Raw genomic sequence first — 27750 nt, 5'->3', positions numbered from 1 at the left:
CCTGGCGGGCTACAGTCCACGGGGTCGCAAAGAGTCGGACACGACTGAGCGGCTAAGCTCAGCACAGCACATAGCCCCTGAGTCTCTGACAACATAGCCTCCCACAGTCGCTGGAAACTGCCCATACCTGCCCAAGCAAAATTCAGCCAACAGTTGCCATGAGATTTATTTTCTCTTCACTCTTTGGTCCCAACTCCGGGCTCCCCCTTGCAGGATGGAATGTGGGGGTAGGAGATTAGTCACTAACTGCAATCTTAACACCTTTTATATTTGTATCGTTTTCTTGCCTTTAACTCTCTCACATCCACAAAGTACCCTAGTTCGCCATCCCTGGGCCCTCGCCGAAACCTAGTTTGAGGAAGACGCTCAAGTGGGGAAACAGCAGGGTCGTATGTTGTGACACAGACGGGGACACCGCTGGGGTCCTCTGAGCAGAGGTCTGCCAGGGTACCAGGGATGCGCGCGCGGGATGCCAGACTCCGCGGCGGAGCGCACAGTGCGCACGCGCGCCGCCTGAGGCTCCGCGCGCCCCGGGGTCTGCGGGCCCGGCGCCCGCCGCGCGCCTCTCGCGCGGAGGCCCCGCTCCCGCCCCGAGCGCCGAGGCCCCGCCCCGAGCGCCGAGGCCCCGCCCCCGCCCCGAGCGCCCGCCCCGCCCCCGGGAGAGGGCGGTGGGGCGCAGCGAGCGTGCGCGCGGCCCGCCCCAGGCGCGGGCGGAGGAGAGAAGGAGGGGCGCGCGGCGGCCAGCCCGCAGACGCCGGGAGCCGCGCAGCAGAGAAGAGCGCTGGCCGCGAGCCTGGGCGAGCCGGTACGGGGCCCGCGGGCTCGGGCGGGGGACAGCGGGCGGGCGGGACTTGGCGCCGAGCGGGCCCCGGGGGCCCTGGCCGGAGCGGACGGCCATGGGCCCGCGCGAGCCGGTTCTCCAGAAACTTTGTGCCTGCGTACCCCACCTGCTCCTGGGCGCTTCTCGCATCTTCTGGTCGGCGGGGAGAGGAGAGGCCCGGCGCCCTCCGCCGCGACCCCTTCTCCCCGCCCGGCCCCGCCTCGCGGGCGCTCGGAGCACCCCCCACCCCGGCCGCCCACCCGGGCTGCTCTCCTGCTGCGGCGGCGCCTGGGCCCGGGTCCCGGCCCTCGGCTCCTCGCGAGCATCCTCTCTGCTCCCCTCCCCCTCCCTGACCCCTCTGCTCCCCGGTCCAGCCATGGCCTCTCTCTGCCTCCTCGCCCCGCCGCCACCGTTCGCCCGCTCCGAGCCTCGGGAGCGTCAGCGGCTTCTTGCCTCTTCCGAAGGTTTCTGGTGCAGTGATAGAAGCAACTTGACTTTGAGCAATGCCGAGTATTCAACTTGAGGGTTTCTCTACGGTGGTGGATTGGTGTGCGCAGTGCCAGCGTTAAAGCGTTATCTTTTTATTTCTCTTAAGTACCCTTGCTCCAAAGCGAAGTTGAGTTCTTGTTTGTGTGGGAGAGGAGTTAGTTGCATGTTGTATGTAGCTGCCTTCGCTGGATTGTATAACTATATTTTATTTAGGTGGATGTTGCCTATGGTACCAGCTAGTGTTATGGTAACTGGGCATCCCAGAGGCAAGGGAAGGAGGTGGGACTTTAAAATGCAGTTCTACTGTGTAGGAATTTTTTTTTTTTTTAAGTACCTTGTTCTTTTCATCCAGGAAGACCTCAGGGCATTTAGCATGTGTGAACTAGCTGTTCTGTGTAGTTTTATGAGGGAGGTAGGTAAAAAGCAGTACCATCCTATTTTACAGATGTGAACATGGAGGCAAAAAGTCAAGTCCTGATTCTTTACTCATCTGAAAGGAATATAGACCAGAGTTCCTGGAATTCCTAGTCCATGAGGGATTCTTAGTCAGAAGTGTCATGGAATGTTGGAACAGACTCCCTGAGATTGTACAGAGCAGTTAAAAGCCACAGAGGCTGGAACTGTCAGCATCTCCAGGCTTGGGACTCAGCGGTGTCACAAAGTGAAGTGATACCAGACAAGTCATAGCTGCTCTCCGTGTTTCCTGCTCTTTACAGCCAGAGGAACAAAGGTGCTGTATTCTTTCCAAAGTTACCTGAACGTGTCTAGAAGCTCCGCTTTTCTTGAGCTGCATTTGGTGTTCCGTGATTGTTCCTTGTTGTGGACTCCTAAAGGCCGCCATTCTCGGGTTGCCTTTACAAATGCAGGGAAGGAGGCACCCCTCAGAAGGAATAGCTGCCTCTTCTTCACTAGGGACCCCTGAGCCTTCACACCAGGTGCAGGCTGAGGCAGGGACCCTGACCTGGGTGGGGGCAGAGGGTTGCCTGGTGGAGGCAGGAAGGCGCCCTGCACCGGTGGCTTGACACATGGGCCCTATTCCTGCCTCCAGCTCTGACTCATCTTCTGACGCTTGGGGGAGGAGAGGTAGATGCTTGATATTTTTGGCTTTCCCCCCATAAAACGGGAGACAGTTTCCTTCATTCCAAGGTTTTTAAACGTCAGTGTCCAACGTGTCTATGCTGAGGTCTCAGTTGAACTCTCACAGTGGTTGAATGTACGTATGATTACTGCAATATTCTTTAATACAATGGTATAAATGTATATTCTTATTATTTAAAAAACAAAAAAAACCAAAAAACAACTGGCCAGGTGTGTAAGTCCAAGAAATCCTTTAAAACTTTAGCATTTTAAAATATTGGTTCTTAAGGAGGAATCTGTGCTAGATTCTTTTGCGATTGGGATTTTATCTTAAGGCAAGGTGGGTTACAAAGACTTTTTCCCAATACCACAAGAATTAAACATTCTGTTCTAAAAAATTAAAACTTTACAGATAAGATTAAAACTTTCTTTCCAGCATCTGTCCCCAAAGTAATCGCTGTGTATATTTTTATTGGTTTATGTGTGTTCTTTCAGACTTTGCTAAGCATTTTCTTGAATGTTTGTACAGAATGATTCTTTTTTCTGGTTTGCATAGTATGAAAGCTTCTAGCTTTTCTATTTTTTTTTTCTGAGTGACATTTTTAACTATTTTATTTTATTATTTGTAAGTATTAACTTTAAAACTGTCCTGTTTATAGATACTTGGTTTCTGTCTAGAACAGGTAGCTATGTGTTTTTAGTCCAGCTGGTTGTTAAGTTTTACTAACCCTGATAGCACTGGTAGTATTTTCTCCAGACAATAGGCAAATGAACTTCAAAACAGTTAAATCATTAAGATCCTTGGTGCTACTCTTGGTTGCAAAGGAAAACTTTGCCATTAAAAAAAAAAACTTCATGTATTTGTCTTTGCTTATGAGGAGGCGTAAAAGGGAGTGGAAGGCGAAGGGAGTTGCTGAAGCAACAGTCCTGGGTGTAAACTTAGCGAGTGTTTAAGATGATAGCTTTAGTTATTTATGAAAGCCTCACTGGGGTGAAGACAGAGAAAGGAAAACGTTAATGTTTTCCGTGAAAACCGTTCAAATCAGTAATTTCAGAAGATATTTGAACTAAAACAAAATTCATGTCAGAGTCTATGGCTTCCTGGTGGTCCAGTAGTTAGGACCCTGCAATTTTCCTGCCGAGTCCTGGGTCCAGTCCCTGATCAAGGAACTAAGATTTCACAAGTTGTTGGGCATGGCCAAAAAAAAAAAAAAAAGAGTTTATGGGTTTATGTGTTAGACATTTATTGAGACTTCTGCTATATGAAAAGTTAAGTGCTGAATACTGGGGTAGAAGGCAAATAAGGTCGCTGACCTCATGAAACTGACAGGGCAGTAGTGATATTCCAAGCAGAAGGAGTCTGTCCCCAGATTGGCCAGAATTGTAAGGCTTCTGAATTCCTGAAAACCAACACTGTATTTATTCAACCTTTCTTAAGTTGTGAATAGTAACACACAAAAGGGTATAAAACATAAATGGATAACTTAATTATTTTAAGGAAAACACAGCTGTAACCATCTTGCAGGTCAGGAACTACACTCTTCCAGTGACTACCTCTCTCCTCGCTCTAGAGGTAACCTAGCCAGTAACTAGCTTCATTTTTGTGAGAATCATTTCCTTTCTTTTGTATAGTTTTTATCACCTGAATATATGTGTATTTTAATTAGTTTATTTCATTTTTGGCTGCTCTGGGCCTTTGTCCCTGTGTAGTCTTTCCTTAGCTGCAGCCAGCAGGGGCTGCCTTCTTCGTTGCGTTGTGCAAGCTTCTTGTTGCGGCTTCTCGTTTCAGAACTTGGACTCACGGTACGCAGGCTTTGGTAGTTATGGCACACGAGCTTAGTTGCCCTGAGGCATGTAGAATCTTCCAGACCAGGGTTTGAACTGGGTCCTGTGTGTTGGCAGGTGGATATTCTTATCCACTGTATTGCTAGGGAGGTCCTATCACCTAAATATTCATCTCTAGACAATACAGTTTCATTTTGCCTGGTTGTCATCTTTATGCAAGTAGACTCAAAGTAGGTATTCTTGTAAATCCTTTTGTTGGGGGTGGCAGTCAATGTCGTATATATGTATATATGTAAGTGTGTGTATATATACATTCATATATGTATGTACACACATATATGATTTTTTGGTTTAAATTCTTGCTGCATTACAGTTTTTTAAGATTCGTCCGTGTTGTCACCTGTGACTGTAATTGGTTCATGTTTGTATAACTCCCCCATAGGTATCTGTTTGTCATCTGCTGTTGATGGACATCTGGGTTATTTCTGTGCAGGGCAGTTTGAGTACTGCTGTGTCAGACGCGTGCATCCTCAGCTTTACTAGGTGAGGCCAATTTTCCAAAGTGGTTGTACCAATTTACATTCCTCCAGTGGTGTCAGCCTTGAATTTATAACCCACTGTGCTTGCTGTTTAACCACAGTATGTTTGGATATTTCCTGATTGAATGAATAAGTGTCACAGAGGTGGTTTGATTTGATCCCTGGCCCTTCCTGCACCACTGTATTTTTATATACTTGCGTTTAATTGTATGATTTGAACTCACATAACACCCAGTGCCAGAGATGGTTTTCCACTCTGTGTGGCTGAGAAATACACAATAGAATCCTTCTAAAGATCTTTTTTTCTCAGATAGATGTGTAGTTATAGGGCAATTTAAATATTGCAAAAGGAAGCATTAGAAATTGAGGTGTCTAGTAGTCTTCTAAAGGTTTTGGAAGACTTAGCGCTTGGGCCACGAGATGCCTTGCGGTGGTGAGGTGCGTCGTGCTGGAGAGGACTTGCTTGGCGCCCGGCCCTGAACCTGCAGGCTTAGCGTGTGACGTGCGCAGGAGCCCAGGCTAGTCCTTGTGAAAATACCGTCTGAGGGAGGCTTGGTACTCACATGCTTGTGTACACGTGCGGAGAGGCACCAATGCGGGAGTGCCCTGGCAATACCAAAGGAACCACAGCTGCTTTGCTACGAGAAGAGATGCTTTTACCATCTTTGAAACGTCCGTTTCTCGAGGTCTCCCTTTGTACTGGACGGTAGTGGTAGTTCACAGCTGGGTTTGATAGTTCCTGCTCTCTGAGTAACCAGTTGCTGGGTTAACTTGGATCACTTGTGTTTGGTGTTGCTAGCTGGATTTAAAACTGGTGTGTGTGTGAGAGAGAGAGGAGGGGAGAGAAAGAGGAAGGATAGGGAGGTCATGGCAGGACAGTTATTAAATTATTAAGTCCAGGTGTGTGTGGAGCATCTAGCTTACCTGGTATTATCTGCTAACAGTCTGTTTCTGCCCTAGGGGCAGACTTACAGTTTTGTGGGTTTAGAAAACACCCTTCAACTGTCACCATGAAATTAACTGATAAACTAGCATCTGGAAAAAAAAGAAAGAAAACAGGGCTTCCCCGATGGCTCAGCAGTAAAGACTCCGCCTGCCGTGCAGGAGACCTGGGTTTGATCCCTGGGTCAGGAAGATCCCCTGGAGGAGGAAATGGCAACCCACTCCAGTATTTTCCTGGGAAAGTATCCCAGTCCATGGGATCACAAAGAGTCAGACACAACTGAGTGACTAAGCACACACACACACAAGAATGTAAGATTTGTAGTACTTTTTTATTTCTTCTGTAAGGCATCTTGGGAAATGGCTAAGTTGGTCCATTTTCAGTCTTTACAAATCATGCATACTTTTTCACTCATATACTAAATAAAGGGTTTCCCTCCCCCCGGAGATTCTCTAAAATAACCATAATTTTAAAAAACTACTTATATATAAATTAGAATTTTTTAAGAAAAGATACCATAGGGGGAAGATGAAAAGTAGAGTCAGAACCTCTTAGTCTTTAGTGATGGAGGAGATATCTTATTTGTGTTTTTTGATACCCTTTTCCAAAGGATGTAATTTACAGAGGAACTGCGTGTTCCCCTGTTGCAGGGAGGAGGAGGAACTCTGGTGCTGAGGTCAGGGCCCTCCCCGCTCACCTCATCACTTCCCATTCCTGCCCTTATGTTTAAGAGAGTGACCTCCCATCCAGTTTGGTCAGCTTTCCGCTACCATCTGGAGGCCTCCGTGGACAGAAGGGCCCTTTTGAAATTCACATGCAGCTGATGGGCCCACTGGTGCCTTGTCCCAGAACAGTTCCATCGTCAGTGGACCGTGGCAGGTCTTTTTGACTCCTTAGGTCTTCGAGTTTGTGGAGTGGTAGGAAAAAACTCTATAACAAGAGGGTGTTGCTTCTGTTGACTAGTAAACAGTGACCTAGCGGATAGAGCACCACAGGAGCCTTCCAGCCAGCAGCCCATGAGTCTCCTGCAGGATTCTCATGCAGGCTCCTTAGGGCCACTTGGAAAAAGATTTCTTTGCCATCTACTGTGATGGCTTTATAACATAATTTCAGGGGTAGGCAGTTTTTTTTTTTCTATGAAGGGTCAGATAGTACGTATTTTAGGCTTGCGGGTCATACAGTTTCTGTTGCAACTATTTAACTTGCTGTTTTAAACTTACCTTGTGATGCAAAAAAGCCGTAGTTAATAGGTAACGAATGAGTGTGGCTGTGCTCCAGTAAAAACTTGACTCATGAACACTGAAGTTTTAATCTCATACAGTTTTTGTGGGCCATGGAATGCGGTTCTTTTGAGTTCTCTGTTCACGGTTTAGAAATGTATTAACCATTCTTAGCTCATGGGCGGTAGAGAAAGAGATGGCTGACCAGACATGGCCCGCCTGCTACAGTTTGCTGGCCCCTGATTTGAACAAGAGTAGAGTTTAGGTTCGGGGGGCTTCCCAGGTGGCGCTAGTGGTAAAGAATCAGCCTGGCAATGCAAGAGACGCAGGTTCGATCCCTGGGTTGGGAAGATGCCCTGGAGAAGGAGACGGCAACCCACTCCAGTATTGCTGGGATAATCCCATGGACAGAGGAGCCTGGCAGGCTACAGTTCATGGGGTCACCAAGAATCAGACACGACTGAGCATGCACACAGAATGAGGCTCATAGGCCATTGGATTCTCATTTAGCATGTGACTAGTAGTTAGTAGTATAATCTGCAAAGAACTGTGTGTATTATCTTTTTGTATAAGACTATTTTTTGTTTAGCTCTGGCTGCACAGGGTCTTGGTTGCTGTGCGTGGGCTTCCTCTGTTTCGGTGGCAGAGCACGGGCTCCAGGGGGCACAGGCTCCGTGGTTGTGGCGCTTGGGCTTTGTTGCTCTGCGTCATGTGGCATCTTCCTGGACCAGGGATTGAACCCATGTCTCCTGCACTGGCAGGAGGATTCTTTATCATGGAGCCAGAAGGGAAGCCCAAGATTATTTCTTTAGGAGACAGGATAAGCCAAGGGAATAACTTCAGGACACTGTGTTCTTTGACTCCTGTTTAACTAAACATTTGATTTCTCCCTTTGCTCCAGAAAGGCTCAGACACACAGTTACTCTCAGAATTCGGGAAGCCTGCTGTCCTTTGGCAGGGATATAGGGGTGTATGTGGCATTATCAGGTTCCCTCCCTCCAGCTAATGCGAGAGACCTAACCTGGTTATCTTGTTCAGCTCAGGAACTCTCATAGATGCAGCTTCCCTAGTGGCTCAGCTGGTAAAGAATCCGTCTGCAAGGCAGGAGACCTGGGTTTGATCCCTGGGTTGGGAAGATTCCCTGGAGAAGGGAAAGGCTACCCACTCCAGTCATCTGGCCTGGAGAATCCCATGGACTGTATAGTCGCAAAGAGTCGGACACTACTGAGCGACTTTCACTTTTGGTTTATAAAGAAAAATGGGAGGTTAATTCATCAGTAGTTTACAAATGAAGTTAATTTGGTATAAAAGTACTAAAAATGTGGTAGGTGCTTGGCTGCCATCTTGTGTGTGGCTGGGACTGGGCCGCTGGGCCTTTGGAACCTTCCTTAGCGACTCAAGCTATAGAGATGTCCTGAAGAAGCAGTGGAGGAAAGAAGGGGCCTGAGGAAACAGACCTGGAAGCTTCTTACCTCCCTGAAAGGGAAAAGTTTTTCTGGTCTGAGTCTCAGCCCTGGCTGGAAAGAGAGAGAAATGATGGAGGTGATTAGGATCACACACAGGCTTTGGTTTGTTATTGTCAGGGCTTGGCGTGGACTCTGATGCTTTAACGGTGATCCCTTGGGTTCCAGGGAACTAGTCTAGTAATCGTTGTCTGCGAAAGATTCTGACCATCATCCCTCTATACTGACAAGGAGGGTTGTCTGATGGAGAAAGGAACAAGACTGGTAATGGAAGAGGAGAGAGGGAGATACGACTATCTTTACAAGTCGAAAGAGACGTCTTCGTTTTCTGTCGTTTGCGAGGGAGTGACTACTCATGTGTTTTGCTTAACCTCTAAGACCATCCTTTGGAAGCCGTGAGCCCCAGGTTCTGCGTTAGGGCAGTTTCATTCATTAGTGAACAGCCGGTACTCCTGCAGCGGGTTTTTTTTTGTTTGTTTAAAAGCTAGAACGTGGATGGCCTTTGCAGAAACAGTGGAAGCGAAGGAAGAATTTTGTCAAATCTTGGTTTTCCTGATTACGATCTGCTGAAGATTTGGGAATCTCAGGGTTTGCCTTGGCATGCTTGGTGGCTTTGTCCTGGGTAGGCAGAGGTTTGTGTAAAAGAAAACATTTTTAACTCCCAAGCTCTTTGAGATGGGAGGATGGAGGCAGGAATTATCTCCTTCTCCCCTTTATTATTTTTAAAAACCAAAGTAGAAAGCTTGCTTGGTTATTCATTTGAGGGGGAAATTATCTCAGATCCGAAAACCTAGCTAAAAGGCTAATACTTCATGATTAACGTTAGCCGTTTTGATACTCATGAGAAGGAGCGAAGATACTGCCTTGAGTTTAGAAATCACTTTTCAAGGTAAACTGGTAACCCAATCAAGTCAACAATGCTTTTTATTTTGTGGCAGGAGTATCAAGGAAAACAGCAGTAAAATAAACAATTGAAAATTAATTTTCTTTAAAAATTTTACTTTTTTATCCATGAATCTTAAAAACTTAAGTTATAAGAGTTCAAATATCAGTAATTTATTATGGAGTTGATGGCTTAGGTACTAGGTGCCTAAGGAATTTTGGTGTCTATGGGGAGTTTTGGAACCAGTCCTTGGCTCTGGAGAACTGTATAGGCTATCAAAGGGTTTGGTGGTTAACAAACACCAATATCACAAAGTAGCTGCTCAGTAAATGTTTGTGAAAGCCTTTGGGTAAGGATAACATGGTAATAGTTCTTGGCATATATTAAAAAATATAATTGTTGAATGAATAAATTTTAAAAATACAGCAAAAAAAAAAAAAAGTACTAAAAATGTGGAATTTGGCCAGGAGTATGAAAAAGAACTCCCTGTGGGGAGAAAGTTGAGGCTCACAGCCTGAGTTTTAAAGATGTTGATATATCCAGTGAGACGTCAAATGGTGAGATGATCAGAGTGCTCAACTCTTCCCTCTTGAGCTCTTAGTCCTATGAACTTTGTTCTAATTTTTAAATTCATTTTTGTCTTCTTTAAATTAATAATGAACTTCTAAGTGCTGAAATCGTATTTGTGAATGGACCTGAGATTTCATGATTCTGCTTTTCAAGGAATTTTGAGGCAAACTTATACTTACCTTGGGTGTAGTTGCTGGTTGTGGTTTTTCTCTTTTCAATACTGTGGGTCAGGCTTTCCTGGTGGCTCAGACAGTAAAGAATCCACCTACAATCTGGGAGACCTGGAAGATCCCCTGGAGGAGGGCATGGCAACCCACTCCAACATTCTTGCCTGGAGAATCCCTGTGGACAGAGGAGCCTGACAGGCAAAGAGTTGGACACAACTCAGCCACTGAACAGCCTAGCTGAACACTGTGGGTGCAGATGTTCTAACCTTTGGAAATCAGAGTTTACCAGTTAACCAGGAATCTATGATTCATGTTTACTTTTTACCCCTTACTCTTTGAAGATTTAAAAGTATTATTTGTATAGGCTGTGGCATAAATTGGTTTCCAGTTATTACCAAGCAAGCTTAAATGTGATTGTGGAAATATTGCACCCATTTTCTTGGTTCAAGTTGATCAGATTTTTCACACCCAAAGACCGTCTCATACCACTTAGCGGTTTGGGATATTTTAGATGAATATCCATGTTATAGATAAAGCACAATCAGACCGACCTTACATCCCATAATTTCTGTCTTTCTGTAGTTTTTGCTTTCTTCCCTGGTGAGATGTACATTTTGGTAATCTTTAGGTCAGTCAGTCTGTTGTGGTCAGATTGTATGACTCATCAACAGATGAACCACTCATGGAGAAGGGGCTCTGGTTCCAGTGGGGGTACTCACTCTCTGTGCAGAGTCTGGGGAAGCCTCTTGGCGTCCGTTCACCTCTGATTCCTCATCTGGGAACCGTGGCAGCACAGTGATACTGATCCCGAGAGGCTGAGCGTGCGCATGTGGCTTCCACAAAACGCGCTCGAGTTTGCCTCAGCAAGTCCATGGAGTCAGGTTGATGAGACCTGTGCTTCTGGCCCTTGAGTGTGTGTACAGCTTACCTGGGATCTTGTTAAGCTGCAGAATCGGATTCCGCAGGTGTGGGATGGGGCCCGAGATTCTGCATTCACGCTCCAGGTTGATGGCTCCTGGGCCCTGGACCACATTTTGTGAGCACTGATGGGCTATAGAAAAGGGCTGGTGTTCTTCATTTGGAATCTCCAAATACGGAGACTTCTTGCAAAGCAAGAACGGAACGGCGCCTGCTTTAAATGGGTTGGAGAAAAAGCCTGATGGTGTAATCTCTGAGACACTTGCCCGAGAAACAGCTCAGGCTTTCAGCACCACTGACTGTTTTACTTTGTCTTGACCCTGTGCCTTCTCTGCATTGCTGCAGCATCCACTGTTTGCACCACTCATTAAATTCACTTAATGTTAGCCTATCTCTTATTGATACTCACCTGTTTTATGTGTGTATCTTGTGTCAGCTCTTGAAGATGATAAAATCCTTGCACAGGGTGATGTCTCTTGTTCCCTTATATCCCTGGTCTGGTGACTCTTGGTGCATAACACACCTTTCCAAAACTCTGGTGTAAAAGTCATTTTTATTTTGCTCACAGATTCATGTAGGTCAAGAATTTGAACCTCATGTAGTGAGGACAACTTGTCTTTGCTCCACAGTGTCTGGAGGTGACTTGATGATTGGGAGCTAGATTCACTGGGGTGTCTTTTAAAAAAAATTTTTTTTTATTTATTTCTTTGGCTTTGCTGGGTCTTGGCTGTAGCATGTGGGATCTAGTTTCCTGACCAGAGATGGAACCCAGGCCCCGTGCATTGGGAGTGTGAAGTCTTGGCCACTAGACCTCCAGGAAAGTCCCGAGAATCACTGAAGTGTCTTGACTCACATCTTTAGTAGTCGATCCTGGCTGTCAGCTGGAATGTCCGCTCGGCCGCTGGCTGGAACTCCCACAAGTGACCTCTCCACATGGTGACTCTGGCTTCTTTGCGCTGCCTCACAGCATGGCAGCTGGGTTCCCAGAGCACGTCTTAGGAGACCGAGGAGACGTGTGTGGCTTGTTCACGATCTAGCCTCAGAAGCGTCATTTCCACTGTACTATTTTGGTTGAGTTGGTCACATGGGATGCAGGGTGTTATGTGGCCATTTTTGGCAAATGCATTCTGCCACAGTCCCCAACAGCACTTGGAATAGTGTGGAACACGTGGCATGAACTCAGTAAATACTGTTGTGTGAATGAGTGACAAATAGCTTAAACATCCAGGGGGATGAGGACCAGATTAAAAAACTCAGTTCCAAATGGGAACAGGTTGTCCCTGGTCCACATACATGCATACTTTCACCTTTTATAGGTAGGTATTTATAGTCTCTTCTTATTCTGTTTCCAACATGAGAATCTGTGAGTTAATCGGTGGAGCTAAACTTCTTAAGTCTGTGTGTCTCTGTCACCATCGGCATGCTTTTTCCCTGCTCTCATTGAGTGGACTGCTTATGTCTTCCTTTGGACTGTGGTCTGTTCCTTACCCAGCAGCTGGCTAGTGTCTTAAAATGATAAGCTTTTGTTAGGCTCGGTTCACGGGCTGGTTGGTGGTCCACTGGAGGATATCGAGATGTCAGCCAGGCCACGACTACACAGGCAGTTGCCCTATAGCTACACTCTAGGGGAATATCTGTGGCCAAACTATCAAAATGCTGATCCTCAGATTCCTTACTTCTCTGTGTGTTATGTATATCTGTCCTCTTCCCAGCCATCGCATCAGTTAAATTATATGGCAGGAAAAGCAAAAACAACCCCTCTTCCCAATCTAAGATGTTTTGGCAAATTAGCTTTCCAAATTTAGCTCTCCAGATAAGTGAGAACAATTTGTGAATATCTTTTATTTCATTTTAACATGAATGCAGCTCAGTATTTATTTGAATTTTATTCTCAATGTTTTATCAGAAAAAATTTTTTCCCCTTAAATTTTGCCACACTGTGATTTTTATTTGTAAGAGTTCACTCCCCTCCCCCCCGCCCCAGTGGAACACACTTCTTTTATTTAATGTTTTTTGAATATTTATATTTATTTGGCTCCACCAGGTCTTCGTTATCACACATGGGATCTTTAGTTGTGGCATGCGAACTCTCAGCTGTGGCAAGGGGGATCTAGATCTCCGACCAGGGATCAAACCCAGGCCCCCTGCATCAGAGCACAGAGTCTTAGCCCCTGGACCACTAGGGAAGTCCCCCCAATGGAACACATTTCTGATTTAATAATGAAATATAATGAGAAAAGTAGTATTTATTTACTTACAGCAATGTAGGCTAATGCCTCTATTTTGATGACTTTGAAGTGAAGTGAAGTAGCTCGGTCGTGTCCGACTCTTTGCGAACCTGTGGATTGTAGGTCACCAAGCTCCTCCATCCATGGGATTTCCCAGGCAAGAATACTGGAGTGGGTTGCCATTTCCTTCTCCAGGGGTTGATGACTTTAAGGGTTTGTTTGTTTTTTTTGAAAGTAGACATTTAATGGGAGAAGAAAATGTGATTACAGAGGCTTTTCATGTATTAAAAAAATAAAAAGTATAGGCCTCCAGTATATATTACAAACCTCTGAAATTCCTAAAGCTAAAAATATCTTAGATCATTTTAAAGGGTCACCACTGGCACTATTGTGGCCATTTTTTTCTGTTTGTTCAAAAGAAGAAGAAAAAGCTGTAGATAGATCCTGATTCTAGAGGTCTTCTTGTCCTGATTTTTTTTTAAAGGTAGCTCTGTGGCAGTGGGATGGGTACTGTGAATACTGACTCCAGGTCGCCAGTCTGCACCCGCTCCAGGTTTAGATCCTGGCGTCCACCTCCAGGAGTGCTCCAGTACAGGGACCAGGCAGTTGTTACCAGCTTATGCTTTACTGAGATTACCGGCCCCCTAGGCAGACACTAATTCTGCATTTTGTTTAGCACTTAGCCCTTTGATGTTCATTATTCAGAGAGCAGCATCATCCCTGACATTTCTTATAACTTGTTAAGAAAAAACAACTCTCTGGGGTTGGTTTAGGGCAGCTCCTCCTTTTTGTCCTTCCCCTCACCCCCACTCTCCTGGCCCAGAAAGCATTGTTCCCTCTCAGAAGTAGATGCAGCTAGCTGAGCGCTGTGAACATCAGTGAATGAGTTGAACACCATGGACAGCGACGTGGACATTCTTCGGCGTTCTCTCTGGTCATCCTTGTCCCAGAGACCCGGGCGCTGCAGTGGGAGCGGTGCTGCCCCTCAGCGGGCACCTTGGACTCCCTGATCCTGCAAACGTGGTCAGTCTGGTACTCTCCCAGTAGATATCCTGTTCTCCCTGCACACATTCACTGAGTTGATTTTGACACACCTGTGATGTCACACCCATGTTTTCTTTTATTCATTTTGATCAGAATCTGCTCATCTTAGACATGAAGCAGACCAGGGCTTCTTGCTCTGCCTTCCCAGGGCCTGCTCCTTGCGGGGGTCCCCGCCTCTGCCATCAGGAGGGCTCTCTGGGACCTGGAGGGTGCGCTGTCTGTGGCCCTGTTTCCGTCTCCTGGGCAGGAGGAGAAGCTGGAGCAGCTCTGCCTGTCTGGGTCAGTCTTTTCTGCATGGAGCCTTTGGTCTGCTTAGGCTGAGCTGAGGCCCCTCTCATGCCCCGAAGGCACTGGTGGTGTGGGGCGCTGGAAGGGCAGGCGAGGAGACCGCAGCCACCCCCGCGGGCACCGGGAAGCGGTCTGTGGGCTTGAGCCAGGAGCCCAGACACCTGGGGTCTTTTCTTGTGAAGAGCCCTGCGCCTTGTGCCCTCCCAGCTGAAATCACCTCACCGTTTCCGAACCTTGGGCTCTTCAGCGAGAAGGGCTTGGGAGGCTCGGTCGGGGGAGCATCTGAATACCCGTGCCCTCTGAGTGATCTCTGGCAGAAGTTGTTTTTCTGAACCTTGGACTCAGCTTTGGCATTTTAAGCAGGTTTTTGGCATGAGGCTGACTCGCAGCAGCGGGGAGGGAGCATCCTGTCTGTCTCGCTTGGATTCTGCCCTGAGGATTCACAATCTGCTTGCTTTTCCCTGCAGCACCAACTACCCTCTCACTGCCCAGCGAAGGAGGAGCTAACTGAGTGAGCTAGGCTTTCAGCCCACCCATCCCTTACCCACGGCCCTTGATGAAGACCTTTCTGCTGAAAGGGCCAGTGAGCCTGGGACCCCAGCCTCAGGAGGGCAAGTGGCTTCCCAAACAGGGTGATTATTTGGGAGACAGCAGGACATGAGTCCCTCTTAATCAGACAGTAACTGGATGACCTGGTTGGAAATTTGATCAGCATCTTCCACATTGAGGATGGAGTTATCACCGGCAGTTCAGAAGCCTTCCTTGGTGTGTTTATAGTCACGTGGTGACTTTGCTTTTTAAACTATTAGGATTCTGCCAGGGAGAGACTTGGAAGCTGCATGAGACTGCGCTCTGCTGCAGGACGGGCTGTTCTCCCCAAGTTCTGCCCGTTTCCATGTACATCTAAGACTCACGTCCACACTCGTTTCCTCACACAACTGCTTCCTTGTTTGTCTTCTTGATGTGATTTCACCTACACACGACCCCTGTGTCGCTGGTTGGCCGATGTGGGCCCCACACGAGGGCTGGTTAGCTTGGGGGAGGCACTCCCTTGGAGCGAGCAAGGGCCGTTTCTGGGGAGATGCTGAGGGGTCAGCAGCGGCACTCTGAGTGCCGCAGTCTGGAAGGGGAGTCGGGGCAGCGCACCGCCGCATCACCTCTGCGGGGGTGCCCAGTGTCCCCGAGCAGCAGCTGTGGCCTCACCTGGGAAGTAAATGCCAGCTCTCGGGCCCCCTGTCCAGAACCACTAGGTCAGGGACTCTGGGGCCGGGGCTTGGCAGGCTGTTTCAGCAAGCCCTCCAGGTGATTCTGATGCTCGCCACGTGTGAGAACCTCTGCAGAACGTCACGTCAGCTTCAGGTAGACCACGTAACGATTCCATGTCTGTACATACTGCACAGGGGTCACCACGGTAAGTCTGTCACCATAGGGAACAAAGTTTCCTTGTGGCAAGAACTTCTAAGATTATTCTTTTAGCAGCTTTCAAATATGTAGTACACCCTGATGATGGTCACCATGCTATATGTCACATCCCCAAGACTGACTGTAAAACCGGAAGTTTGTCTCTCTTCACCCTCTTCATCCATTTAATCCCCACTTCTGAGAACCAGCAATCTGTTCTCTGTGGCTTTGAGCTCTTTTTTTCTAAGATTCCATGTGTAACTGCTGCTCTGCAATAAATTTGACTGACTTCACTTAGCATAATGCCCCCAAGATCCATCTATGTTGTTGTAAATGGCAAGATCTCCTCTTTCTTTATGGTTCATTAATATTCCATGGTATTTGTATATAATACCGCGTTTTCTTTATCCATTCAGCCATGCATGGACACATCAGATTGTTTCCATGTCTTGGCAGTGAACATGGGGATGCATCTATCTTCTTGAGTTAGTGTTTTTATTTTTGTTGGATAAATACCCAGAAATGGAATTGCTAGTTCATGTGGTAATCCTGTTTTTAACTTTCTAGGGACCCTCCATATGGTTTTCTGTAGTGGTTGCACCAACTTACATTTGCATAAATAGTGCACAGGGGTTTCTTTTTCTCCACATCCTTGCCAATACTTGTTATTTCTTGTCTTTTTGATAACAGCCATTATAAAAAGTGTGAAGTGAGATTTTGGTTTGTATTTCCCTGATAATTAGTGATGTTGAACCTTTTCATGTACCTGCTGAGCATCTGTATTTCTTCTGTGGGAAAATGTCTACTCAACCCTCTGCCCATTTTAAAATTTGATTTTTTTTTTCTGTTGAATTGCATGCACTTTTTTTTTTTTAAAAATATGGAACGCTTCACGAATTTGCGTGTCATCCTTGCGCAGGGGCCATGCTAATCTTCTCTGCATCGTTCCAATTTTTAGTATATGTGCTGCCGAAGCGAGCACTGCATGCACTTTTTATAATTTGGATCGTAACCCCTTATTGGTCATATCATTTGCAAAGGTTTTCTCCCATTCCATATGCTGCATTTTTGTTTGTTTAGTTTCCTGTGCTGTGCAAGAGCTTTTTACTTTGTTGTCCGCCTTGTTTATTTTTGCTTTTGTTGCCAAATCCAAAAAATAACTACGAAGACCAACGTCAAGGAGCTTACCTCCGAGGTTTTCTTCTCAGAGTTTTATGGTTCTATCCTTTTACTATTGTGTGTCACACTGATCGATTTGCAGATGTTGTACCATCCTTGAATTCCTGGGATAAATTCCACCAGATCATTGTGTATGATCCTTTTAATGTATTCAGCCATATAGTTTGCTGATATTTTGTTGAGGAGTTTTCATATTAGGTTTATCAGAGATACTGGTCTGTAACTTTCTTGTGGTGTCCTTATTTGGTTTTGGTCTTAATGTTATGCTGGCCTTGTAGGATGAGTTTGGAAGTGTTTGCTCCTCTTCTGTGTTTTAGAAGCGTTTGAGGATTGGTACATATTCTGTAGATGTTTGGTAGAATTTACCGGAAAAGCTGTCTGTATCTTAAACTTTTGTTCATTGGTGGCACGGGGTTGTGTGTGTGTGGGGGGGGGTGTCGATTAGGGATTCAGTCTTCTTCCTCGTTACTGCTCTGTTCAGCTTTTTTATTTCTTCATGACTCAGCCTTAGTGTATAATGACTAGTAGTCTCTTAATGATCCTCTGTATTTCTGTTGTGTATCAGTTGTGAAACTTATTCCTTCATGTCTGATTTTGAGTCCTTTGTGTGAGTCTAGCTAAAGATTTGCCAATTTTGTTTTTCTATTCAAGGAGTGGCCTCTTAGTTTCATTGATCTTTTCTATTGTCTTTTTTGGTTTTGTTTTTTTTTTTTTTTGATCTTTTCTATTGTCTTTTTAAAAATGTGTATTTGGTTGCTTTGGGGCTTAGTTGCAGCACCCGATCTTTGGTCTTCGTGGCAGCATCTGGACCCCTGTTGCTGCCTGTGGGATCGCATGTGGGATCAAGTTCCCTGACCAGGGATCACAGCCAAGCCCCCTGCAGCAGGAGGGAGCTCGGAGTCTTAGTCACTCAGCCACCAAGGAAGTCCCTCTTATCTTCCATAGTCTCTGTTTATTTCCACTCTGGTCTTTGTTACTTCTTTCCTTTTACAAACTTGGGACTTTGTTCTTTTTCTAGTCCCTTGAAGTGTCAAGTTCGACTCTCTGAGATCTTGTTTCTTGACGTGCAGGCATTTATCGTTACGAACTTCTTAGGACTGCTTTTGCTGTCTCCCCTAAGTTTTAGTATGCTGTATTTCCACTTTCACTTGTCACGGGTATGCTTTTATTTCTCTTTTGTTTTCTTCTATGACCCATTGGTTGTTCAGTAACATGTTGTGTATTCTCCACTTATTTGTGAATTTTCCAGTTTTCTTCTTGTGATGATTTCTAGTTTCAGACTGGAAAAGATGCTTGATGTGATTTCAGTCTTAAGTTTATTAAGAGTTGTTTTGTGGCCTAAATACATGATCTGTCTTGGAGATTGTTGCATGTGCACTTGACAAAAATATGTATTCTGCTGCTTTTGGATGAAATGTTCTGTATATATGTGTTAAGGTTACCTGGTCTAATGGGTTTGTTTAAAGCTGATGTGTCCTTACTGATATTCTGTCTGGATGATCTGTTTATTGATGAAAATGGAGTATAAAGTCCCGTATTATTACATTACTGTCTATTTCTCCCTTGAGGTCTGTTAATATTGCTTTATATATTTAGATACTCCTATACTGAGTGCAGAAATATTTACAAATGTTTTATCCTTTTGTTGACACCCCCCCTTTATCATTATGTAATGCTCTTCGTTATCTCTTTATTTTAAAGTCTTGTTTTGTCTAAGTATAGCTACCCCAGCTTTCTTTTGGTTTCCATTTGTGTGGAATATCTTTTCCCAGCCTCACTTTCAGTGTGTATCCTTACATCAGAGGTAGGCAGCGTGTCTGTTTAAAAAAAAAAAAAATCCATTCAGCCACTTTCTATCTTTTGATTGTAGAATTTAGTCCATTTACATTTAAAGTAATTATTGATAAGTATGTTCTTACTGCTATTTGGTTAATTGTTTTCTGACTGTTCTGTAGTTTCTCTGTTCTCTTGCTGTCCTTCTTTGTGGTTTGATGATTTTATCTATTTATTTATGGCTGCACTGGGCCTCCATTGCTGCCGGAGGGCTCTCTCTGGCTGTGGAGCAGGGGCTGCTCTCAGTTGAGCGTGCGGCTTCTCGTTGTGGCGGCTCTTCGTGTGGAGCACCAGCTCTCTGGCGCTCAGGCGTCAGTAGTTGCTGGGTGGGCTCAGTAGTTGTGGCCCACGGGCATAGCTGGCCCGTGGCGTGTGGGATCTTCCTGGAGCAGGCTTGAAGCCATGTCTCCTGCGTTGGCAGGTGGATTCTTAACCCCTGGACCACCAGGGAAGTCCTGATGATTTTCTTTAGGGGTATGTTTAGATTCTTTATTTCTCAGATCTTTTGTGAATCTCCCATGAACAGGTTTTTGCTTTATGATTACCGTGAGGGTTACACATAACTTATTAACAGTCTAAGTTTCAGTCATTCTAAAACTCTACATTTTACTCCATTCCCCCCATTTTTTTTTTGTTACGTTTTAAACCATTTTATCTTGTATATCCCTTAACTATTATATTTTTGCTAGTGTATTTTTTTATTCTTCATACTGGCTTCATGAGTAACTCATCCATACTACCTTTATGTTTTATTTTTCTAAATTGTACTATATTAACCTCTACCAGTGAGATTTATATTTTCATATATTTCCCCACTACTGCTTAGTGGCCTTTATTTTTCAGCTTAAGAAAGTTGCCTTAATTCTTGTAAGGCCGGTTTAGTTTTTGCTAGTCTGGAAAGCTTGTTCTTTAAATTCTGAATGACAATTTTGCTGAGTGTTCTTGTCTGGAAGTGTTTTCTTTCAACATCTTGAATGTATCATGCCACTCCCTTCTGACCTGGAAAGTTTCTGCTGAAAAACTTGCTGGTAGTCTTCTGGTGGTTCCCTTGTATGTACCTCGTTGTTTTCTTCTGCTTTTATTAAGGTTTTCTTGTGTTTTCACTTTTAACAGTTTAATTATAATATGTCTTGGTATGGGTCCCTTTGAGGTTTGTTTGGAACTTTCCAAGCTTCCTGGATCTGAATGTGTTTTTGTTCCTAGGTTAGGGAATTTTTCAGCACTTTTTCTTTCTTCTCATGCTGTGCTTATTTGCCCTGTCGTGTCCAGCTCCTTGCTACCCCATGGACTATGGCCCACCAGGCTCCTCTGTCCGTGGGGATTCTCCAGGCCAGAATACTGGAGTGGGTTGCTATGCCCTCCTCCAGGGGATCTTTGCAGCCCAGGGATTGAACCCAGGTCTCCCACATTGCAGGCAGATTCTTAACTGTCTGAGCCGCCAGGGAAGCCCGGGACTCCCGTAATGTCAATGTTTGTCTGCTTGATGTTATCGCACAAGTCCCTTAAGCAGTCTTCACTTTTTCCATTCTCTTTTCTTTTTACTGCTCTGTTGGCTTGAGTTTCACTGCCCTGTGTTTGAGTTCATTAATCCTTTTTAATGTCATCTAGTCTGCTGTTGAACTCCTCGAGTGTATTTTTCAGTTAAATTATTGTATCCTTCAACTGTGATTTCTTCTTGGTACTTTCTTATATTTTCTCTTTGTTGAAGTTCATTCATTCTTTTCTCAAGTGAGCATCATTATGACCATGATTTTGAACTCTTTAAGAGGTAAATCATTTATCTCCATTTCTGTAAGCACATTTTCTGAGGTTTTATCTTGTTCTTTCATTTGGAACGTAGCCCTCTGCTACGTAGCCCTTCCTTTCTGGCCATTGGATAAAACAGCCACCTCTCCCAGTTTTGGAGGAGTGACGTTTTGGTTGTCTCTAAAATCTTTGTGATTGTCTGAGTAGCCTATTTTTAGTGACTCTCAGTAGTTGCAGGTGGGCCCCAAACTGTCAAGAGTTCTATCAGGAAAGGTCTCAGTCACCAGCTTTTAAAGTGAGTAAATTCACAGGCTTGTGTGACCACTGGCATTAAGTCCCACTGTCCACCAGAGCCAGGCGATCTAGAGGTGTTCCCTGGGCCACAGTCACAGAAATTGGGGTACCAGATGAGTATACAAGTCTCTTTCTAGAAGATACCAGAGAGTTGGAGTGAGACCGAGGGAGAACAAAAGACGGTGTCTGCCGACCTCTGCTCCCGTCCCCAGTGCGTGCCGAAGCAGAAGCGCCCCTTAGGTCGAAGCTCCCAGACAAGCAGACAGGCCTCACAGAGAGACTGGGTGTGTTGATAGCTGAGCAGTGCCCGGGGCTGGAGCCGGCCTAGTCGTGTTTGCCCTCAGAGTAGGTGGGCAAGGAGTGTCCCCTGGGTGGGTGGCAGCCGCAGCGTCCAGGGCAGCGCACACACGGGTGCTCTGGCACGCAGCAGAGGGGAATGGCGAAGATGGTGCTCACCCTCTGAGGTCTTTGGGGTGGATTACGGTAGCCTGCCCGACAGGTTGCAAGCTATAATTATTGTTTAGAAACTGTTTTAAAATGTAAAATATGCACATGTCATATGACTCAGCCCTTCCACTCCCTGGTGCCTCAGCTGGTAAAGAATCCGCCTGCAACGCGGGAGACCTGGGTTCAATCCCCGGGTTGGGAATATCCCCTGGAGAAGGGAAAGGCTACCCACTCCAGTATTCTGGCATGGAGAATTCCGTGGGCTATACCGTCCATGGGGTCGCAAAAAGCCTCGGACACAACTGAGAGACTTTCTCTTTCCATTCCTAGGTAGTTAACCAGGAGAAAGGAAGGTGTATATCCACACAAATACCTGTTTGTTAATGCTGACATCAACTTCACTTGTGCTAGTCTAAAATTAGTGTCAATAGATGAAAGAACTATGTCTGCACAATGGAATACTACTCAGCAATAAAAAGAAAGGAATGACCTATTAATAGACAGTTTCATGGGTGAATGTGAAAATAATTATGCTGAGTGAAAGCCAGGCCAAACAGAAAATCCCTATATGGAATGAGTCCACTGTATAAGTCTAGAAAATGTAAACTATAGTGACAGAAAGTGCATCAGTGGTTGCTTGGGACTGGGGCTGGAGGGTGAGGGAGGGAGGAATTATAAAGGAGCATGAGGACATTCTGGGGGGTGATGGGTATGTTTATTATTTTGAGGTCATGGTGTCTTGAGTACGTGTGTCAAAACTCATCATTTTACATCAAATTGTATGTCAGTTATAGCTCCACAGAGCTATAAAAAAAAAAAAAATCATGTGATGGTTACCTGGGAAAGGCAGAGGGACAAATAGGAGGGGAACAAACTCTTTTCCATTATACGCATATTCTTCTCCATTATGGTTTATCACAGGAATATAGTTCCTTGTGCATATGCAGTAGCACCACGTTGTTTATCCAGCCTATATATAATATTGATAGCTTGCATCTGCTAATCCTAAACTCTCAGTCCTTCCCTCCCCCACACCCCGGCCTTTGTGACAAGTCTGTTCTCTGTATCTGAGTCTGTTTCTGTTTTGTAGATATATTTGTGTCCTATTTTAGATTCCACATATGAGTTATACCATATGGTATCTGTTTTTCTGACTTCACTTAATGTGATGATATCTAGGTCCATCCACATGGCTGCAAATGGCATTATTTTGTTATTTCTTTTTTATGGTTGAGTAATATTCCATAGCGTGTTTACCACATCTTTATCCATTCAACAGCCTTGGTTGTCTCCCATGTTTTGGCTATTGTTAACAGTGCTGTGAACACTGGGGTGTACGTATCTTTTCAAATTAGTTTTGTCTGGATATATGTCCAGGAGTGGGATTGCTGGAGTCAGACATGCCTTAGTGACTGAACCACACACCAGGTGGTAACTCTTGGGCTTCCCTGATAGCTCAGCAGGTAAAGAAGATACACAGGAGACCTGGATTTGATCCCTGGGTGGGGAAGATCCCCCGGAGGAGGAAACGGCAACCCACTCCCGTATTCTTGCCTGAAAAACCCCATGGACAGAGGCGCCTGGCGGGCTACAGTCTGTGGGGTCACAGAGTCGGACAGGACTGAGTGACTAAGCGCACACGGTAACTCAGCCTAGTGCTTTGAGGAACCTCCCTACTGTTCTCCGTCGGGACCATACCAGTTTACATCCCCCCAGCAGTGTAGGAGGGCTCCCTTTTCTCCACACCCCCTTCTGCATTTATTTGTAAACTTTTAAATTATGTACATTCTGACTGGTGTGAGGTGGTACCTCATTGTAGTTTTGATTTGCATTTCTCTAATAATTAGCAATAAGCATCTCTTCATGTGCCTGTTGGTCATCCGTATGCCGTGTGGTATCTGGTATTAAAGTCTTCTGCCCATTTTTGGGTTGGGTTTGTTTTGTTACGAGTTGTATGAGCTGTTTATATATTTTGAAAATTAAGCCCTTGTCTGTTGCATCATTTGCAAATGTTTTCTCCCAGTCTGTAGGCTGTCTTCTCGTTTTATGGTTTCCCTTGCTGTGCAAAAGCTTGTAAGTTTGATTAGGTCCCATTTGTTTATTTTTGCTTTTATTTCTATTGCCTTGGGAGACTGACCTAAGAAAACATTGGTACTGTTTATGTCAGAGACTGTTTTCCCTGTGTTCTAGGAGTTTTATGGTGTCATGTCTTCTATTTAGGTCTTTAAGCCATTTTGAGTTTATTTTTGTGTGTGGTGTTCTCACTTCATTGATTTGCATGTGACTCGGGGAGGATTACATTTTTAATAATGCTGATTGGTGTTCAGATGGTTGCATAAATGAGTAAGTCAGAGGGCCAACATGGACAAGAAAACAAAATGAAAGCAATTTCAGATCGCTCTCCAGCACCAGCACCTCTGGGGCTGACGTTCACGGCTGAGGCCACCTCTGCAGCACTGCTCCTTGTGGAGCTGGCTGGCTCCTGGCACCCGGCTTGGCTGCTGCACCCAGCCCCACACTGCCGGCTTGGCTGCTGGCACAGGGAAGAGACTTGAGCTTCGTGTGCATTTCTTGCAGGCCCCGTGAGCAGAGCCTTACGTTTCAATGTGCTGTCTCTGAATCCTCCTCTCAAAACTTCATCTTTACCATGGCCAAAAGTGCACTTAACGACACATAACCCGTGGTGTGAAAAATATCAACAAAAAGCTGAGACTTGGGTTGATAGTTTTTCTTCTTCAAAATGTTTACCTGGCTGTGTTGGGTCTCAGCTGCGGCACATGAGCATATGAACTCAATTCTTTAAGTTGCAGCATGTGGGATCAAGTTCCCTGACTGGGGATCGAACCCAGGTCCCCTGCATTGGGATCACAGCGTCTGAGACACTGGACCACCAGGGAAGTCCCAGGTTGATAGGGCTCACTGGCACATTCTTTAAATACACATGGAGATGTATTTAACATGCTTTCCACTTCCTAGCTTTATTCCAGTCAAACCCAGTTTCATAGTAAAAAAAAAACCTGGAGGATTTCTTTTGATGTTCCTGATTGACCACATTCCCACCTCCTTGTCTTTCTACAGATCTGATTTGTATCCAGTGTGATCAGCACTCCCTCACTTAAGACTTTCCAGACCCAGGACTCCAGAGGAACCAGACACCTCACAAGTGAGTAGCCCCAGCACCACCTCTGTCTGTGGACCGGGGATGCTCTTCTGACTGGAATCACGCTGGGCAGCCCTACGGGTCCCTGGGTGGGGGATACGCACACTTCTCAGGGCACAGACTAAAGTGGTGTGAAAGACTGCATAGACATTCTGTTAAACTTTATTTCCAACACACATCTTAAGCCAGGGGGAGGCGATACATCTCGGAGATTAGAAAAATCTTGGGCTGAGGAAAGTGTATTTGGCCACATCCAGGGTCAGGTCAGCTAAAATGTTCATTAACTTAGATGAGTGAATTTTTGCTACCATGGCCTTGAAGTTACCTGTGATTGTTTCCATGGAAATGTCATAGTACAGGTATTCAGATGTCACAAATAATAAATATGATAGAGTTAGCTCTTTTAAATTATAAAGAGCTAAGGTGATCAATGTTCCGGGCTTTTCTATAACTGATCCAATTCAGTATCTCTTTAGTCCACAAAGCCCATTCATTGGAATATAATACCTAAAGCAGTATCATTTTTACACCTTTGTAAGATCTCTATGTCTAGAGTTAGGCTTATGAAAATATGGCCATCATAGCCGTGGGAGGTAGGCAGGAATATATGATAGAGCACAGCCTTAGGTGGGATCGGAAATTCTGATCTCTTCCTAATTACCACCTAACACCACTCCCCTCAGTAAAGAGCAGGACCCCACAAAGCTGTTATTCAGGGATTAGCTGCACTTGTTTCTGTCTTTAACATTCCCTAAAATAGAAAGACTTTCTCTTTAGTGCCTTTAAAAAAAAAAATCACCAGTGTACTGAATTTTACATTGATTTTGCACGTTGGCATCTTTGACTACCTTTCCTGTTAATCAATGAAAATGATTTGTCTCCATCCTGGGAAGAACATGCTATTATAGAAAATGACCATCTCCAATCCTCTCACCATCCCATTCCGCAGACACTGTAGAAGGCTGCGATGAATCAGTAGCATTTAGAGTACTGATGGATACCTGTATCTTGCAGGAAGGCGACTGTAACTTCCGATTCCTTGGTGGAGGAAAACAACACACTCCGGTCTTGCTTCCAATGATGCAAGTGTGATTGCTGGCGTCTTCATGAGCTCCAGAGGTCACAGCACGCTCCCCCGGACTCTCATGGCCCCCCGGATGATTTCCGAGGGAGACCTAGGAGGCATCGCGCAGATCACCTCCTCGCTCTTCCTGGGCAGAGGCAGCGTAGCCTCCAACCGGCACCTCCTCCAGGCGCGCGGCATCACCTGCATTGTGAACGCTACCATCGAGATCCCCAATTTCAACTGGCCCCAGTTTGAATACGTTAAAGTGCCTCTGGCTGACATGCCTCACGCCCCCATTGGACTGTACTTTGACACCGTGGCCGACAAGATCCACAGCGTGAGCCGGAAACACGGGGCCACCCTGGTGCACTGTGCTGCGGGGGTCAGCCGCTCGGCCACGCTCTGCATCGCGTACCTGATGAAATTTCACAACGTGTGCCTGCTGGAGGCCTACAGCTGGGTCAAAGCCCGGAGGCCCGTCATCAGGCCCAACGTTGGCTTCTGGAGGCAGCTGATAGACTACGAGCGCCAGCTCTTTGGAAAGTCGACAGTTAAAATGGTACAGACACCTTACGGCATAGTGCCAGACGTTTACGAGAAGGAGTCCCGACACCTGATGCCTTACTGGGGGATCTGAGCCACCAGAGCCCGCAGCAGCCGCCCCTCGAGCAGTACCAGCACCTGCTGCACGCCGTCTGCTCCCCTCCTCCCCTTTCTTTCCAAGTGGTGGACAAATGCTCCTCCCTGAAGTGTTTTTTTTTACACTGGGTGTTCATGTTTTATTCTGAGAGAGGGAGCGGAGGGGAGGAAGACACGGGGAATGCTCACATTGCTACTAACATTTTTAAAACTAACATTTTGGAATAGCGTTTATGAAAATCTTGAACCGGCTTTTAATCATTTTTAACAGTTTCAACAGTTTAATAAACTGTTTGGTTCTGCTGTGCTCTCAACCCCCTGCCTCTTGGCATCATGGGAGGAGCTCAGTGCAAAAATCACTTTGGACCCCCATTAACCCTTTAGATACAGGCTTTGCCCAGGCTGCCGACCAAACAAATGCTTAGGGAACACTGATACCAGCGTCAGTCTCCACTGGGTCAGCCCTACTCTTTCCTTTCCTTCTATTCTTTAGTGACTCTGTAAGTTTAAAAAAAAAAAAGAGCCTTTATTATTTAGCTGTTAAATAATTATAATGCAATCTGCTGCAAACACCCTCTTGGAATCAATGTGCCCCAGGAGTATATTAGCATTATTTTTAATAAATACATCTGCTTAACATATTGGAATTTTTACTAATGAGAATTTCAGGGTGTGTGTGTGTGTGTGTGTGTGTGTGTGTTGATGGACAAAAGACAGCTCTTGAGTAACCATTAAGGGTATGGCTCCTGTGATAATTATGAACGCTACTTAAAACAGACATCCCCTTGAGTCATGTCAGCATTTCCCATCCTTGCAGATGGGCGGATATTAACATCATTCACCATGCTGGGACAGTAGAGAAACAGCATCTCTTGGTAACCGGAGGGCACCAATGCGGTGAGTCCTCCATGAAAGAAAGTGTTTTTTAACAAAAGGTATGCCCCTTTGCCTGCCTACTGACTTACACAAAAATGCCCTAAACCAAACCTCAGCACAATGATAAACTAACACAATGGCTTCCTTTGTTGAAACTTGGAAATGTCACTGCTCCTCGTTAAGTCTGACAAGACAACAGGGAATAGGTACATGTTTCTGCTAGTGTCTCTATTCCATGCCCCCGGGAAGCCGCTGGGAGTTCCCAGGTTGCCCCTTCCTTTTCTAGGAGAGCCACTTGTCCCAGCAACAGCTTGCTTTTACTTCATTTGCCAGGTAGGCTGTAGCCTGCTTATCCATAGAAAAATTTCCTAGCTTTTGGGTTTGTGTGGCAAGAAGCCCTACATATAATGCCAGTAGCTGCATATTTATATAAATCATATTCTTCAGATTTTACCTGGTTTGTGGCAGTGGTCTCCCTCTGCATTCTAATTTTAAAATTTGCCCACTTTAAAAACATGTGCCATTATTGTCTGCATGGGAAAATTAAAATGAAATTAATAGTTTCTGTAGGAAATCAGAGCAACCCATAAATGCCTTGGCAGCAGATGATCAAAAATCAATCAGAAGACAAAACAATCTGCGGTTGTGGAGGCTGGGCTCCGACAATATGAAGGC

At 45.5% G+C, this 27750-nt stretch overlaps 1 protein-coding gene and 1 non-coding gene across 4 annotated transcripts; one reads left to right on the top strand and one right to left on the bottom strand.

The window, feature by feature from the left end:
- The first annotated feature begins 665 nt into the window (after positions 1-665).
- DUSP14 (dual specificity phosphatase 14) lies at positions 666-26838 on the top strand. 3 transcript variants are annotated; one of them, XM_043481650.1, is made up of 3 exons: positions 666-805; positions 24413-24497; positions 25509-26838. In XM_043481650.1, exon 3 carries the CDS (start codon positions 25601-25603, stop codon positions 26195-26197), a length of 597 nt encoding a protein of 198 aa, XP_043337585.1. In that variant the 5' UTR covers positions 666-805; positions 24413-24497; positions 25509-25600; the 3' UTR covers positions 26198-26838. The 3 variants fall into 3 exon arrangements, with proteins under 3 accessions (XP_043337585.1, XP_043337594.1, XP_043337603.1); XM_043481659.1 differs by lacking the exon at positions 666-805 and adding an exon at positions 1409-2039; XM_043481668.1 differs by lacking the exon at positions 666-805 and adding an exon at positions 2079-2522.
- LOC122425066 lies at positions 16710-16817 on the bottom strand. Its single transcript, XR_006264673.1, has one exon. It is a non-coding gene; the product is annotated as a U6 spliceosomal RNA (small nuclear RNA).
- Positions 26839-27750: the final 912 nt, after the last annotated feature.

The sequence above is a fragment of the Cervus canadensis genome, chromosome 1, assembly GCF_019320065.1.
Source record: "Cervus canadensis isolate Bull #8, Minnesota chromosome 1, ASM1932006v1, whole genome shotgun sequence".
Classification (NCBI taxonomy): domain Eukaryota; kingdom Metazoa; phylum Chordata; class Mammalia; order Artiodactyla; family Cervidae; genus Cervus; species Cervus canadensis.
This window is presented reverse-complemented; position numbering and strand designations above follow the sequence as displayed.